The 13,315-nt window shown below is 44.1% G+C and overlaps 1 protein-coding gene across 2 annotated transcripts in view; it reads right to left on the bottom strand.

Moving 5' to 3' along the window:
• Positions 1–13,315, bottom strand: part of rgs3a (regulator of G protein signaling 3a) — a 218,522-nt gene that overhangs the window by 168,348 nt on the left and 36,859 nt on the right. For both annotated transcript variants that reach the window (XM_060841350.1, XM_060841351.1), the window contains one exon: positions 3,365–3,432. In XM_060841350.1, coding sequence (XP_060697333.1) covers positions 3,365–3,432 — 68 coding nt within the window. The remainder of the gene's footprint in view (positions 1–3,364; positions 3,433–13,315) is intronic.

Below are 13,315 nucleotides of genomic sequence, written 5' to 3'. Positions count from 1 at the left end.
ATTTACAATGTCTTCTTAGTCAAATTTCAGAAATAAAACTCACAAATTAAAAGAATTCCATTACAACGTCATTCAACAATAATTTCAATAATACATTCAAAACTAAACTATTCACCTTTGTGAATTCCCTTGGAGACTTAGAATAGCCACTTCAGCTTGTAATGCTTCATGTAGAAATACAATGGAGGGTTGCTAACTTTCATTGAGAGAGACAGCAGATAGGCTTGCAGGAAAAGCTCAAACATTACTTGCACTTTATGGCTCAGCTTCAAATTGTACCACTTTGAGATAAATGGCTGCAGACTTGGCTGACTAGTTAGCTGTTCAGTAAGATGAGACAGGAGTAGCTAGGCAGGCAGCAGCTCAGTATCTCAATGCTGAAATACAGAAAGGATCGGTTGAGGTAAGAGGTAAGGCAGAAGGAAGAGACACATGGTCACAAAACCCACAGGCTGTAGATCTCATCAACTGCAGGATGTGGGAGAAATGGGACTTTTAAAAATTCACTCATGTGACATGGGTGTCACTGGCTGGGCCAGCGTTTATTCCCCGTCTGCAATTTCCCTTGAGAAGGTGGTGGCATATTGTCTTCTGCTGCAGTACACGTGCTATAGGTAGTCCCACACACTGTTGGGAGAGAATTCCAGAATTTTTCACCAGTCTCACCTGAAGGAACAGTGATATATTTCCAAGAAAGGATGACAAGCAGCTTGGAGGAGAACTATCATTGCTAAGTAGCTGAATGTTCAAGATAATAGTTAGTGTGTCTGGTAAGCAGGAAGTATTGGTAGGTGCTTATTGGTCAGGTGGAGTACCTGAATGCTAGTCCTAATGGCTGATTCCTAAATATGTTGATAGACAATGATGGTGATTTGATCAACTGAGCATGACACATTATTGGAACAATGGCAGGAGATATAATTTCTAGATGCATTTAGCATCAACCTCTTGTGTGATCAGCATTGCTGCCAGATCTTTAAGGTCAGGATCCAAGAATGTAGTGGTTGTGTACTTAATTGGATCCAATTTTCAGCATGCACTCATTCAGCAATACATTCCATGCTGGATAGCATGCTGAAATTGTCTAGATAAGGAAACAGCATGAAGTTTGTATTCTCACTGCATCAAGGTGCAGGGTAATTGAACTTCACAAACAGTGTTTGTGAAAGTGTATTTAAATGCTTGCATCTCAATGATGTATTTGTCATTGTGATGAAATTTGCAATGACCCACACATCTGTATATTAAGGCCCAATGCTCCTATATACCATTTACGAATTGCATAATTTCCTGCAACTACATTAGCTGCTTAATTCTCCTACTTGCTAAGTTATTTTTGACTCAGTCTTTCAAAATTTTTGCAACAATGTGCCATACCTTCAATTTGGTGTCAATACATTTTGATTCATTTCTTCAATTTCTACAGTTCTGTTTAAATGCTTTTCTTTTACAGATCAAAACTTAAAATGACAACTGTTAATTGTCATACATTGATTTATGAAGTAATGTCAGTACATCTAGAATTCAGTGTAGGTATCCTTCCAATCAATTGTTTTCTCAGAAGCTTTGAATGTTCACAATTTTAGAGGATTTGTCATAAGTCCAAAGGTTTATTGAATTTGAAATGTCTTCATTTGTGATTAATGTGGAGATAACACACTAGTCTGCCTTTTTCTCACAATGAATTCAAAAGGCTGTCATTGGATAGTGTCCATTTTTTTTAAAAATCAGCTTAGCTTTCATTACAAAATACATATAACAATATGATCATGATAAAAGTCTATTTTTCAGTTGTTTAGTACATTATTTGTCTACTAAAATGTTATTTAGCTGATGTGGGTTTTAGTTTCTCCCAGTAAAACTTTTAAAACTTGAAATCTTATTGTACGGTTCCTTTAAGGCAGACACTGAGTACTCAAATCATAGATTCATAAAACTCTTACAGTGTGGAAATAGACCATTCAACCCATCAAATCCACAATGACCCTATGAAAAGTATCCCACCCAGACCACCACATCCACCCCCACCTTTGCCCTATGAAATGAGAGAGATTCAGAGCAGCTATAGCAGCACAAAATTAGATATCGAGCATGAGAAATATCTACCATTGCTCACTTTTAGATTATTGTTTTTGTCTATTTTTCCAAACCTTGCTGCTGCTCATTGCTGATTTCTCCAGTGCAGACAAAGCTAGCAGAATAGAGTCTTACAAAGCTTGGTAAATCTCTGCCGATCGTGAGGTCAAGAGCGAACTTAAGGGAGCCATCAATCATTCTACCAGGAGGATGCACTCTGCTGCTGACATTTCATGGAACTATGCAGAGCTTGGCAAGCCCAGAGGTGGAGTTGAAGGGAAGAGAGAAACCCAAGTCTTCCAGGAATAGATAGGCTTCCAGAGAGTTTGGGGAGGAAGCAATAGATTCTATGGGATTCGCCAGACCTAGCAGGTTGCACAAATGTGAACTGATGGAATGTAGTGCTAGGCAAGGAGGGGGAGATGATCTGCAGAATTCAACTTCTCGCAATTTGGCGAGCTCGAGGTGGGAAGAGGCAGCAGTACAGCCTGAGACTTTGTGGAGTTGAAATGCTATAATTGTATGATTTCCACGTCAGCAGCATTTTCAGATGTTTCTTCTACCTGACCCATTCATGTGGCACCATAGGCCTTCAGTAACAAACAGTGTTACACCAGAAATCTTTCCCTCATCGTTCAGTGATTCCCTCGCTATATACTTTACTATCAAGCTGGGGGAACCAACTTATTTCATTGCTAAGTGTAGAACAGCCTGCCAGGAGCAGCAGCAAGCATACCTGAAAATGAGTTATCAACCTAATGAAGGTACAATACAGGAGTTGACAGCATGCTAAACATCAAAAGCAAGCTGCAAATGTGTTGCTGGTCAAAGCACAGCAGGTTAGGCAGCATCTCAGGAATAGAGACAGCATCACGAGACCAGCAACACATTTGCAGCTGTGATCTCCAGCATCTGCAGACCTCATTTTTTACTCAAACATCAAAAGCAGCCAGCTATTGACAGACCTAAGCAGTCAACAACAAGTATATCAGACACAGCTCTGCATTTCCCTCTCAAGATGTCAAAGTACATTGCAATTCCTTCATACCATTAAAAGAGTACTGAGATTTAAATTAAAAGTTTCAAAATAATACAATAATTATGAAAGCAAAGGATCTCAAAAATTCAAAGATGATCAGTAGTTTTCTAAAAATAGAAAGCAAACATTTAAGTGTTAGAAAACATCAAAATGGCTGTACGAAACATTACATTTTCAATTTTATTCATAACTATTGAAGCTGAACTTTCAGGAAGCATTTCAAAGTTTCACTAATAGATATAAGCATACCTTCAATGGCAGTATATTCTCAGTGTCTCTGTTTTCATTTGCTACTGCATTACTTTTCAAGGCAACTCCTGAAATAAACAAAAGGTTTTTGATCATTCGTTAACTTTGTCCTGTAGTGAAAGTAAAAGTCCTTTCCGTAATCCAATGTGTTCTTGTGCTCAAATCCCCATCCACTTTTGTGAAATCTTTCAAATCAACATCAAAGTGTAAATATGTCATTTAAAAAAATTCACCAGACTATCAGTATTGTAGATTTTGTCAACAAATACTCAAAGGTTTGCAATTCCCCTTTGCCTTTTGTCTTTACCCCTGATAACAATGTTTTGAAAAGGTTGAACACTTTTAAGTGTTAATTTATTCGTGATCAGTTGTTTCAAATCTGAGAAGTGTCATAGAAACATAGGGAACAGAAGTAGACTACTCAGCCTTTTGAGCCTGCTCCACCTTTCCTGATGATCAAGGTTGATCATCCAACTCAAAGCGTGCTTCTGCATTTCCCTAGTATCGTTTGTAATTTTCTCAGTTGATGCTAACAATCAAAAAGGCTGCAGAAATCATCAGAAATTCAGATACATGACTGCAATTTCACAACCCCTAGAAAACAGTTCAGTTGATTTTAAAAATAAAGACAAGATTTAATGTTTTTCAGTAATTAGAGACAATGAGGAGAATCTTAGGACATAGAACAATACAGCGCAGAGCAGGCCATACAGCCCGCAATGTTGCACCGACCTGTGAACTATTCTCAGCTCGTCCCTGTACACTATCTCAAAATCATCCATGTGCTTATCTAAGGATTGTTTAAATCTCCCTCATGTGGCTGAGTTGACTACACGAACAGGTAGGGCATTCCACGCCCTTGCCACTCTCTGCGTAAAGAACCTGCCTCTGATATCTGTCTTAAATCTATCACCCTCAATTTGTAGTTGTGCCCCCTCCTTTGGTGGTAGAGGACATTTAAGTAGGTGAATTGCATAACAGTGGGAGGCTACAGGTCCCCACCTATCACAATAAATCACAGCCTAACAGTTCCACTTCAAAGCCACATTCCTCCACTGCTGTTAATCCCAGCAGATCGAAGACTTGCATGCAAGAAGCACATAGTTCCTAAAAAAGGTCTCTTGTTCCAAAGTTCTCAACACCTGTTCAAGGCATCTGAACACCAGAATCCACTCTTCCTGCCAGTCCTTTCCCCTCTACTACTACACTACACTACTTGCCCTGCCATCACTCACTAATCCCTTGTTCCCTCTTCAATCTAATGCCATGTAACACCAGCACCACCAGCTCCACTGCCGTGTAAATGGGTACAACAGAGTTGCTGGGTACACATGATTCTATCCGTACAGTATATTATTGCTGTCCCCGCATTCTAAGAACTTCTAGTTTCATGACTATTACCCTGACTTTAAAAGGCCTTGAAAAAGGCACAGCTTCTTGCATCAGGTACAAGTTTTAAATTATGCATTAAAGTTATAGTTATTCCTGAAGAACTCATCTGGTTTTGAAAAACTAATTGTCGAATGCCGAAAGGTATATTACATTCAGTTCAGCATTCCCAACACTGTGATGAGCAACCGTGGCTTCAGTTCACAAGTTGCTTCATAAGCAAGTGGGCAATTCAACACCACACTATCCCAATCAAACTGAAAGGCTGATGCAGCAGTGAAAATCGCAAAATAAATAATTTAAAGAGTTAATTCAGCACATATGTATATAAAACAATTCCTGAGTGGAGAAAAATAACTACTGAATTCATGGAGCAGTCCAGTATAAAGATTTAACTTCAGGCTATACCCAAGGTACTTTTCCACAGGCAAAAGCTACTGAAGCCAGAAGCAATAAGAGTTATGTGTAACAAGAAAATGCAGAAAACCTAATTGTGTTTTGACAATACTAAATTGGAAGGGGACTAATATACTGGCAGGGAAATTTGCTAGAACTGCTTGAGAGGATTTAGACTAGTAAAGTGGGGGGGTGGGACCCAGGGAGATAGTGAGGAAAGAGATCAATCCGAGATGGGTACAAATGAGAACAGAAGAAGTGAGTCAAACAGTCAGGACAGGCAGGGACAAGGTAGGACTAATAAAGTAAACTGCATTATTTCAATGCAAGGCCTAACAGGGAAGGCAGATGAACTCAGGGCATGTTTAGGAACATGGGATTGGGATATCATAGCAATTACAGAAACATGGCTCAGGGATGGGCAGGACTGGCAGCTTAATGTTCCAGGACAAAAGTTTCAGGAAGAATAGAAAGGGAGGCAAAGAGAGGAGGGGGAGTGGCATTTTTGATAAGGGATAGCATTACAGCTGCGCTGAGGGAGGATATACCTGGAAACACATCCAGGGAATTAATTTGGGTGGCACTGCGAAATAAGAAAAGGGATGATCACCTTATTGGGATTGTTTTATAGACCCCCCAATAGTTAGAGGGAAATTGAGAAACAAACTTGTAAGGAGATCTCAGCTATCTGTAAGAATAATAGGTTAGTTATGGTAGGGGATTTTAACTTTCCAAACATCAACTGGGATTGCCATAGTGTTAAAGGTTTAAAGGTTTAGATGGAGAGGAAGTGTGTACAAGACAATGTTTTGATTCAGTATGTGGATGTACCTACTAGAGGTGGTGTAAAACTTGACCTACGCTTGGGAAATAAAGCAGGGCAGGTGACTGCGGTGTCAGTGGAGGAGCACTTTGGGCCCAGTGACCATAATTCTATTCGTTTTAAAATAATGATGGAAAAGGATAGACCAGATCTAAAAGTTGAAGTTCTAAATTGGAGAAAGGCCAGTTTTGATGATATTAGGCAAGAACTTTTGAAAGCTGATTGGAGGCAGACTTTCGCAGATAAGGGGACAGCTGGAAAATGGAAAGCCTTCAGAAATGAGATAACAAGAATCCAGAGAAAGTATATTGCTGTCAGGGTGAAAGGGAAGGCTGGTAGGTATAGGGATGACTAAAGAAATTGAGGGTTTGGTTAAGAAAAAGGAGGAAGCATATGTCAGGATAGATCGAGTGAATCCTTAGAGGATAAAGAAAGTAGGAGTATACTTAAGAGGGAAATCAGGAGGGCAAAAAGGGCACATGAGATAGCTTTGGCAAAGAGAATTAAGGAGAATCCAAAGGGTTTTTACAAATATATTAAGGTCAAAAGGGTAACTAGGGATAGAATAGGCCCCCTCAAAGATCAGCAAGGCGGCCTTTGTGTGGAGCCAGAGAAAATGGGGAGATACTAAATGAATATTTTGCATCAGTATTTAATGTTGAAAAGGATATGGAAGATATATAGACTGTAAGGAAATAGATGGTGACATCTTGCAAAATGTCCAGATTACAGAGGAGGAAGTGCTGGATGTCTTGAAATGGTTAAAAGGTGGATAAATCCCCAGGACCTGATCAGGTGTACCCGAGAACTCTGTGGGAAGCTAGAGAAATGATTGCTGGGCCTCTTGCTGAGCTATTTGTATCATTGACAGTCACGGGTGAGGTACCGGAAGACTGGAGGTTGGCAAACGTGGTGCCACTGTTTAATAAGGCTGGTAAAGACAAGCCAGGGAACTATAGACCGGTGGAGCCTGACCTCGGTGGTGGGCAAGTTGTTGGAGGAATCTTGAGGGACAGGATGTACATGTATTTGGAAAGGCAAGGACTGATTAGTGATAGTCAACATGGCTTTGTGCGTGGGAAATCATGTCTCACAAACTTGATTGAGTTTTTTGAAGAAGTAACAAAGGAGATTGATGTGGGCAGAGCAGAAGATGTGATTTATATGGACTTCAGTAAGGGTTTCAACAAGGTTCCCCATGGGAGACTGATTAGCAAGGTTAGATCTCCTGGAAAACAGGGAGAACTAGCCAGTTGGATACAGAACTGGCTCAAAAGGTAGAAAACCGAGGATGGTGGTAGAGGGTTGTTTTCAGACTGGAGGCCTGTGCCAGTGGAGTGCCACAAGGATTGGTGATGGGCCCTCTACTTTTTGCCATTTACATAAATGATTTGGATGCGATTAGAAGAAATACAGTTAGGAAGTTTGCAGATGATACCAAAATTGGAGGTGCAGTGGACAGCGATGAGGGTTACCTCAGATTACAACAGGATCTGGATCAGATGGGCCAATGGGCTGAGAAGTGGCAGATGGAGTTTAATTCAGATCAATGCGAGGTGCTGCATTTTGGGAAAGCAAATCTTAGCAGGACTTATACACTTAATGGTAAGGTCGTAGGGAGTGTTGCTGAACAAAGAGACCTTGGAGTGCAGGTTCATAGCTCCTTTAAAATGGAGTCATGGGTAGATAGGACAGTGAAGGCTGCATTTGGTATGCTTTCCTTTATTGGTCAGAGTATTGAGTACAGGAGTTGGGAGGTCATGTTGTGGCTGTACAGGACATTGGTGAGGCCACTGTTGGAATTTTCGTGCAATTCTGGTCTCCTTCCTATCGGAAAGATGTTGTGAAACTTGAAAGGGTTCAGAAAAGATTTACAAGGATGTTGCCAAGGTTGGAGGATCTGAGCTACAGGGAGAGGCTGAACAGACTGGGGCTGTTTTCTCCCTAGAGCGGAGGCTGAGGGGTGACCTTATAGAGGTTTACAAAATTATGAGGGGCATGGATAGGATAAATAGACAAAGTCTTTTCCCTGGTGTTGGGGAGTCCAGAACTAGAGGGCATAGGTTTAGGGTGAGAGGGCAAATATATAAAAGAGACCTACGGGGCAACTTTTTCAAGCAGAGGGTGGTAAATGTATGGAATGAGCTCCCAGAGGATGTGGTGGAGGCTGATACAATTGCAACATTTAAGGCATTTGGATGGGTACATGAATAGGAAGGGTTTGCAGGGATATGGGCCGTGTGCTAGTACTAGATTGGGTTGGGGTATCGGGTCGGCGTGGACGGGTTGGACCGAAGGGTCTGTTTCCATGCTGTACAGCTCTATGACTCTAATACTTCTAAGCCATTGTCAGAATTGAAAACAAGAGCCACTCAGGGTACAAACCTTCAACTTTCTCAAAAACAGTTATCCCTACGTTGTACCTTGGAACCTGCATGAAACAGGTGTCTCCTTAATTATACGGTGCAAGTAAATGATATATTGTCATAACTGCAAGCCATACAATAAGAAAAAGCTGTTCCTCATCGATCAGGAAGATGGCAACTCACCACCTGCACAGCAACAGATCAACCAGACTCTGAGGCCACAGCAACACAAGAGAAGTGGATCATCAGGTAACAGGCAATTAAAAAAAAAGGACATGGGAATGACAGTTCCCAGGGAGGGAATATTATCCATATGCACAATGAACAACATGACGCATACCATATAGGGATCAGCATGATTTAAGAACTATGGACAGAATCTTAAATTCTTTGAGTTAAGCATAAATTGCTTATTTGGAAGGATTCTTGCTGTGATGCGCAGTGAGATTTCTCTCCATACCTTATCAAACTCACCACTTCAACAACTACCCAATCACTAAGCTGGTCCTCACATTAGATTCAACATACATCTTAACATGACCAGTTCCCAGAACAACCATTCAGCTGATACCCGCTGAAAGGCCAGCACCCCCCATGCCTACACCAAATACTTATATGGCTGTTTCGCATTTGGACAAGTGTTGACAACTGTTTCTCGCTGGTCACAGAATGGCATAGCAGCTGCAAAGCCACGTTGCTCACAGCACATAGGCGACGTGGTTGACACTCCAAGGTATTTACAACCGCACTCTCTCCAACAGCTAGTGGTACAAAACCACTCCACAAACCTTACATGTCCATAGCTACATCCTGTTTAAACACTTAAGTCAGTGCTACCCTTTCCCTAATGTCCTGTAGCTTGTCAGTGTACAGAAAGGGAAATAAAACATAATCAAGTCAATTAACTTCTGTCTGGCATGTAGTGCCCATATGCAAATAGCTGCTTCATGCATTTATCCCTTCAATGTCATATTGACAGGCAGAAATTGATCCAGTGCATTACTGCCAAAAGTGATCCTGACTCCACTCACTATTTCAAATGTGCAGAACAAAAAGTGATGGTATGAAATGCAGCTTTCATTGGACACGTTCAGCACTGCACTCTATTTGGCTGTCAGGTACTCCAGATCCTCCATGCTTCTGTTATCCCATTCTACTGATAGCCCATTTCCATCCATCTCTACATGTGGAACCCCATCACACTGAACTCCACCTCTGTCTTCCTGGTCCCTGAACCCTGACATTACACTTTAATTATTTCCACCTTGCCCCCTTTTTGGGCACCATTTGGTGGTTACTGCCAACAATTACTCCCTTCTCCAAACAGCCTACATTGCCCGGTGATGCTGTTCCCCCTATCTCTTGCTATCACCATCCTTATCCCAACTTTACAAGTGCCTGTTTTCCTCCCCCAGTGCTGACTTCCTGAACCCTTTTAACACTGGTCCCTTCTCTCCCACCACAAACTCTATTACACCCTCCTGAGCTAGTGATGGACCAAACCCCCAGCACTGTACTTGCCCTAGAACTCTGACTACCTTTGACAAACTGGCCGTAGACATGACTGACTAGACACCTGACCACTGTATTTATAGATCATCCACTGATGATACATGATTTCTTGGACTACTGTCCACTCCCCAGATTGTAGTAAAACAATTATTCTGATCCTAAATAGCCAAAACAAATGATTAACCATTGCCAAATCCTTGAAAGGAGTGCAAACTGACTGTACCAAGATCCTCTGACTGACCACAATCATTCCTTCCTGATGGCAACCAGTTTCTAACTTGGTCATTTAGCTAAATTAACATTTAGAGAGTTTTTTTTATTTATTCAGGGGATGAGGACATCGCTGGCTAGGCCAGCATTTATTGCCCATCTCTAACTGCCCCAAGGGCAGTTGAATCAACAACATTACTGTGGGTCTGGAGTCACATGTAGGCCAGACCAGGTAGTTTTCTTACCTAAAGAACATTACTGAACCAGATGGGTTTTTCCTGATAATTGACAATGGATTCACGGGCATCATTAGACTATAAATTCAGACATTTACTGAATTCACATTTTGCTGTGGCGGGTTCCGAACCTGGGGCCCCAGAATACAGTCCAGTGATAATACCATTAGGCCATTGCCTCCCCTGTGTTGCACAGGTAGCTGCCACATGATGGAGTGGTTAGATTAATATGTGCTGCACAGTAAGAATTCCTGCCTCAAACAGATCCTCACTGAAAAGCACGACAACCAGCCCCTCCAAGTGTGCACAAAACAACATGTTACTACAGCAGGACTTATTGCTTTGGGCTCTGGTTGAAATGTCAACTCGCTAACAGATGGCTTGGTAAGGGAGTACAAGAGAAGGCAAGGTATAAATATTGAGAGCATGAACTTCAGTAATAAGTGAGCAAGAGCTGAGACAGTAAATGAGCTGAAAATGTGTTGCTGGAAAAGCGCAGCAGGTCAGGCAGCATCCAAGGAACCGGAGATTCGACGTTTCGGGCATAAGCCCTTCTTCAGGAATGAGGAAAGTGTGTCCAGCAGGCTAAGATAAAAGGTAGGGAGGAGGGACTTGGGGGAGGGGCGTTGGAGATGCGATATGTGGAAGGAGGTCAAGGTGAGGGTGATAGGCCGGAGTGGGGTGGGAGCGGAGAGGTCAGGAAGAAGATTGCAGGTGAGGAAGGTGGTGCTGAGTTCGAGGGATTTGACTGAGACAAGGTGGGCGGAGGGGAAATGAGAAAACTGGAGAAATCTGAGTTCATTCCTTGTGGTTGGAGGGCTCCTAGGCGGAAGATGAGGCGCTCTTCCTCCAACCGTCGTGTTGTTATGGTCTGGCGATGGAGGAGTCCAAGGAATCTTCAACCAAGATTCTCACCCACTCTCTGAAGACCCCTTCTCACGCCTCCAACACACCCCATCCATCTGGACACCCTGTGCTGGCCTCTTACCCGCCCTCAATCTCTTCATAGCCAACTGCCGCCGCGACATTAACCGCCTCAACCTCTCCACACCTCCCAACCTCTCACCCACGGAACATGCAGCCCTCCACTCCAATCCCAACCTCACCATCAAACCGGCAGACAAGGGAGGCGAGGTAGTAGTTTGGCGCACCGACCTTTACACCGCTGAGGCTAAACGTAAGCTCGCGGACACCTCCTCCTACTGCCCCCTTGACCATGACCCCACCTCCCACTACCAAATCATCATCTCCCAGACCATCCATAACCTCATCACATCAGGGGATCTCCCATCCACCGCCTCCAACCTCATAGTCCAACAACCCCGCACCGCCCGTTTCTACCTCCTGTCCAAAATCCACAAACCTGACTGCCCCAGCCGACCCATTGTCTCAGCCTACTCCTACCCCACCGAACTCATCTCTGCATACGTCGACACAGTCCTGTCCCCCTTAGTCCAAGAACAACCCACCTACGTTCGGGACACCACCCACGCCCTCCACCTCCTCCATGATTTTCGCTTCCCCGGTCCCCAACGCCTCATCTTCACCATGGACATCCAGTCCCTGTACACCTCCATCCCCCATCACGAAGGATTCAAAGCCCTCCGCTTCTTCCTTTTCCGCCGTACCAACCAATACCCTTCCACTGATACCCTCCTTCGACTGACTGAACTGGTCCTCACTCTGAATAACTTCTCTTTCCAATCCTCCCACTTCCTCCAAACCAAAGGAGTAGCCATGGGCACCCACATGGGACCCAGCTATGCCTGCCTCTTTGTAGGATATGTGGAACAATCCATCTTCTGCAACTACACTGGCACCATCCCCACCTTTTCCTCTGCTACATTGATGACTGTATCGGCGCTGCCTCGTGCCCCCACGAGGAGGTTGAACAGTTCATCCACTTTACCAACACCTTCCACTCCGACCTCAAATTCACCTGGACCGTCTCAGACTCCTCCCTCCCCTTCCTAGACCTTTCCATTTCTATCTCGGGCGACCGAATCAACACAGACATCTACTATAAACCGACTGACTCCCACAGCTACCTAGACTACACCTCCTCCCACCCTCCCCCCTGTAAAAACGCCATCCCATATTCCCAATTCCTTCGTCTCCGCCGCATCTGCTCCCAGGAGGACCAGTTCCAATACCGTACAACCCAGATGGCCTCCTTCTTCAAAGACCGCAGATTGCCCCCAGACGTGATCGATGATGCCCTCCACCACATCTCCTCCACTTTCCTCTCCTCCGCCCTTGAGCCCCACCCCTCCAACCGCCACCAGGACAGAACCCCACTGGTTCTCACCTACCACCCCACCAACCTCCATATACAGTGTATCATCCGCCATCATTTCCGCCACCTTCAAACGGACCCCACCACCAGGGATATATTTCCCTCCCCTCCCCTATCAGTGTTCCAAAAAGACCACTCCCTTCGTGACTCCCTCGTCAGGTCCACACCCCCCACCAACCCAACCTCCACTCCCGGCACCTTCCCCTGCAACCGCAAGAAGTGCAAAACTTGTGCCCACACCTCCTCCCTTACTCATCTCCAAGGCCCCAAGGGATCCTTCCATATCTGCCACAAATTCATCTGCACCTCCACACACATCATCTATTACATCCGCTGCACCCAATGTGGCCTCCTCTATATTGGGGAGACAGGCCGCCTACTTGTGGAACGCTTCAGGGAACACCTCTGGCACACCCGGACCAACCAACCCAACCACTCCGTGGCTCAACACTTCAACTCCCCCTCCCACTCCACCAAGGACATGCAGGTCCTTGGACTCCTCCATCGCCAGACCATAACAACACGACGGTTGGAGGAAGAGCACCTCATCTTCCGCCTAGGAACCCTCCAACCACAAGGGATGAACTCAGATTTCTCCAGTTTCCTCATTTCCCCTCCCCCCACCTTGTCTCAGTCAAATCCCTCGAACTCAGCACCGTCTTCCTCAACTGCAATCTTCTTCCTGACCTCTCCGCCTCCACCCCAATCTGGCGTATCACCCTC

Source organism: Hemiscyllium ocellatum, chromosome 21 (assembly GCF_020745735.1).
Source record: "Hemiscyllium ocellatum isolate sHemOce1 chromosome 21, sHemOce1.pat.X.cur, whole genome shotgun sequence".
NCBI classification, from domain to species: Eukaryota; Metazoa; Chordata; class Chondrichthyes; order Orectolobiformes; family Hemiscylliidae; genus Hemiscyllium; species Hemiscyllium ocellatum.
This window is presented reverse-complemented; position numbering and strand designations above follow the sequence as displayed.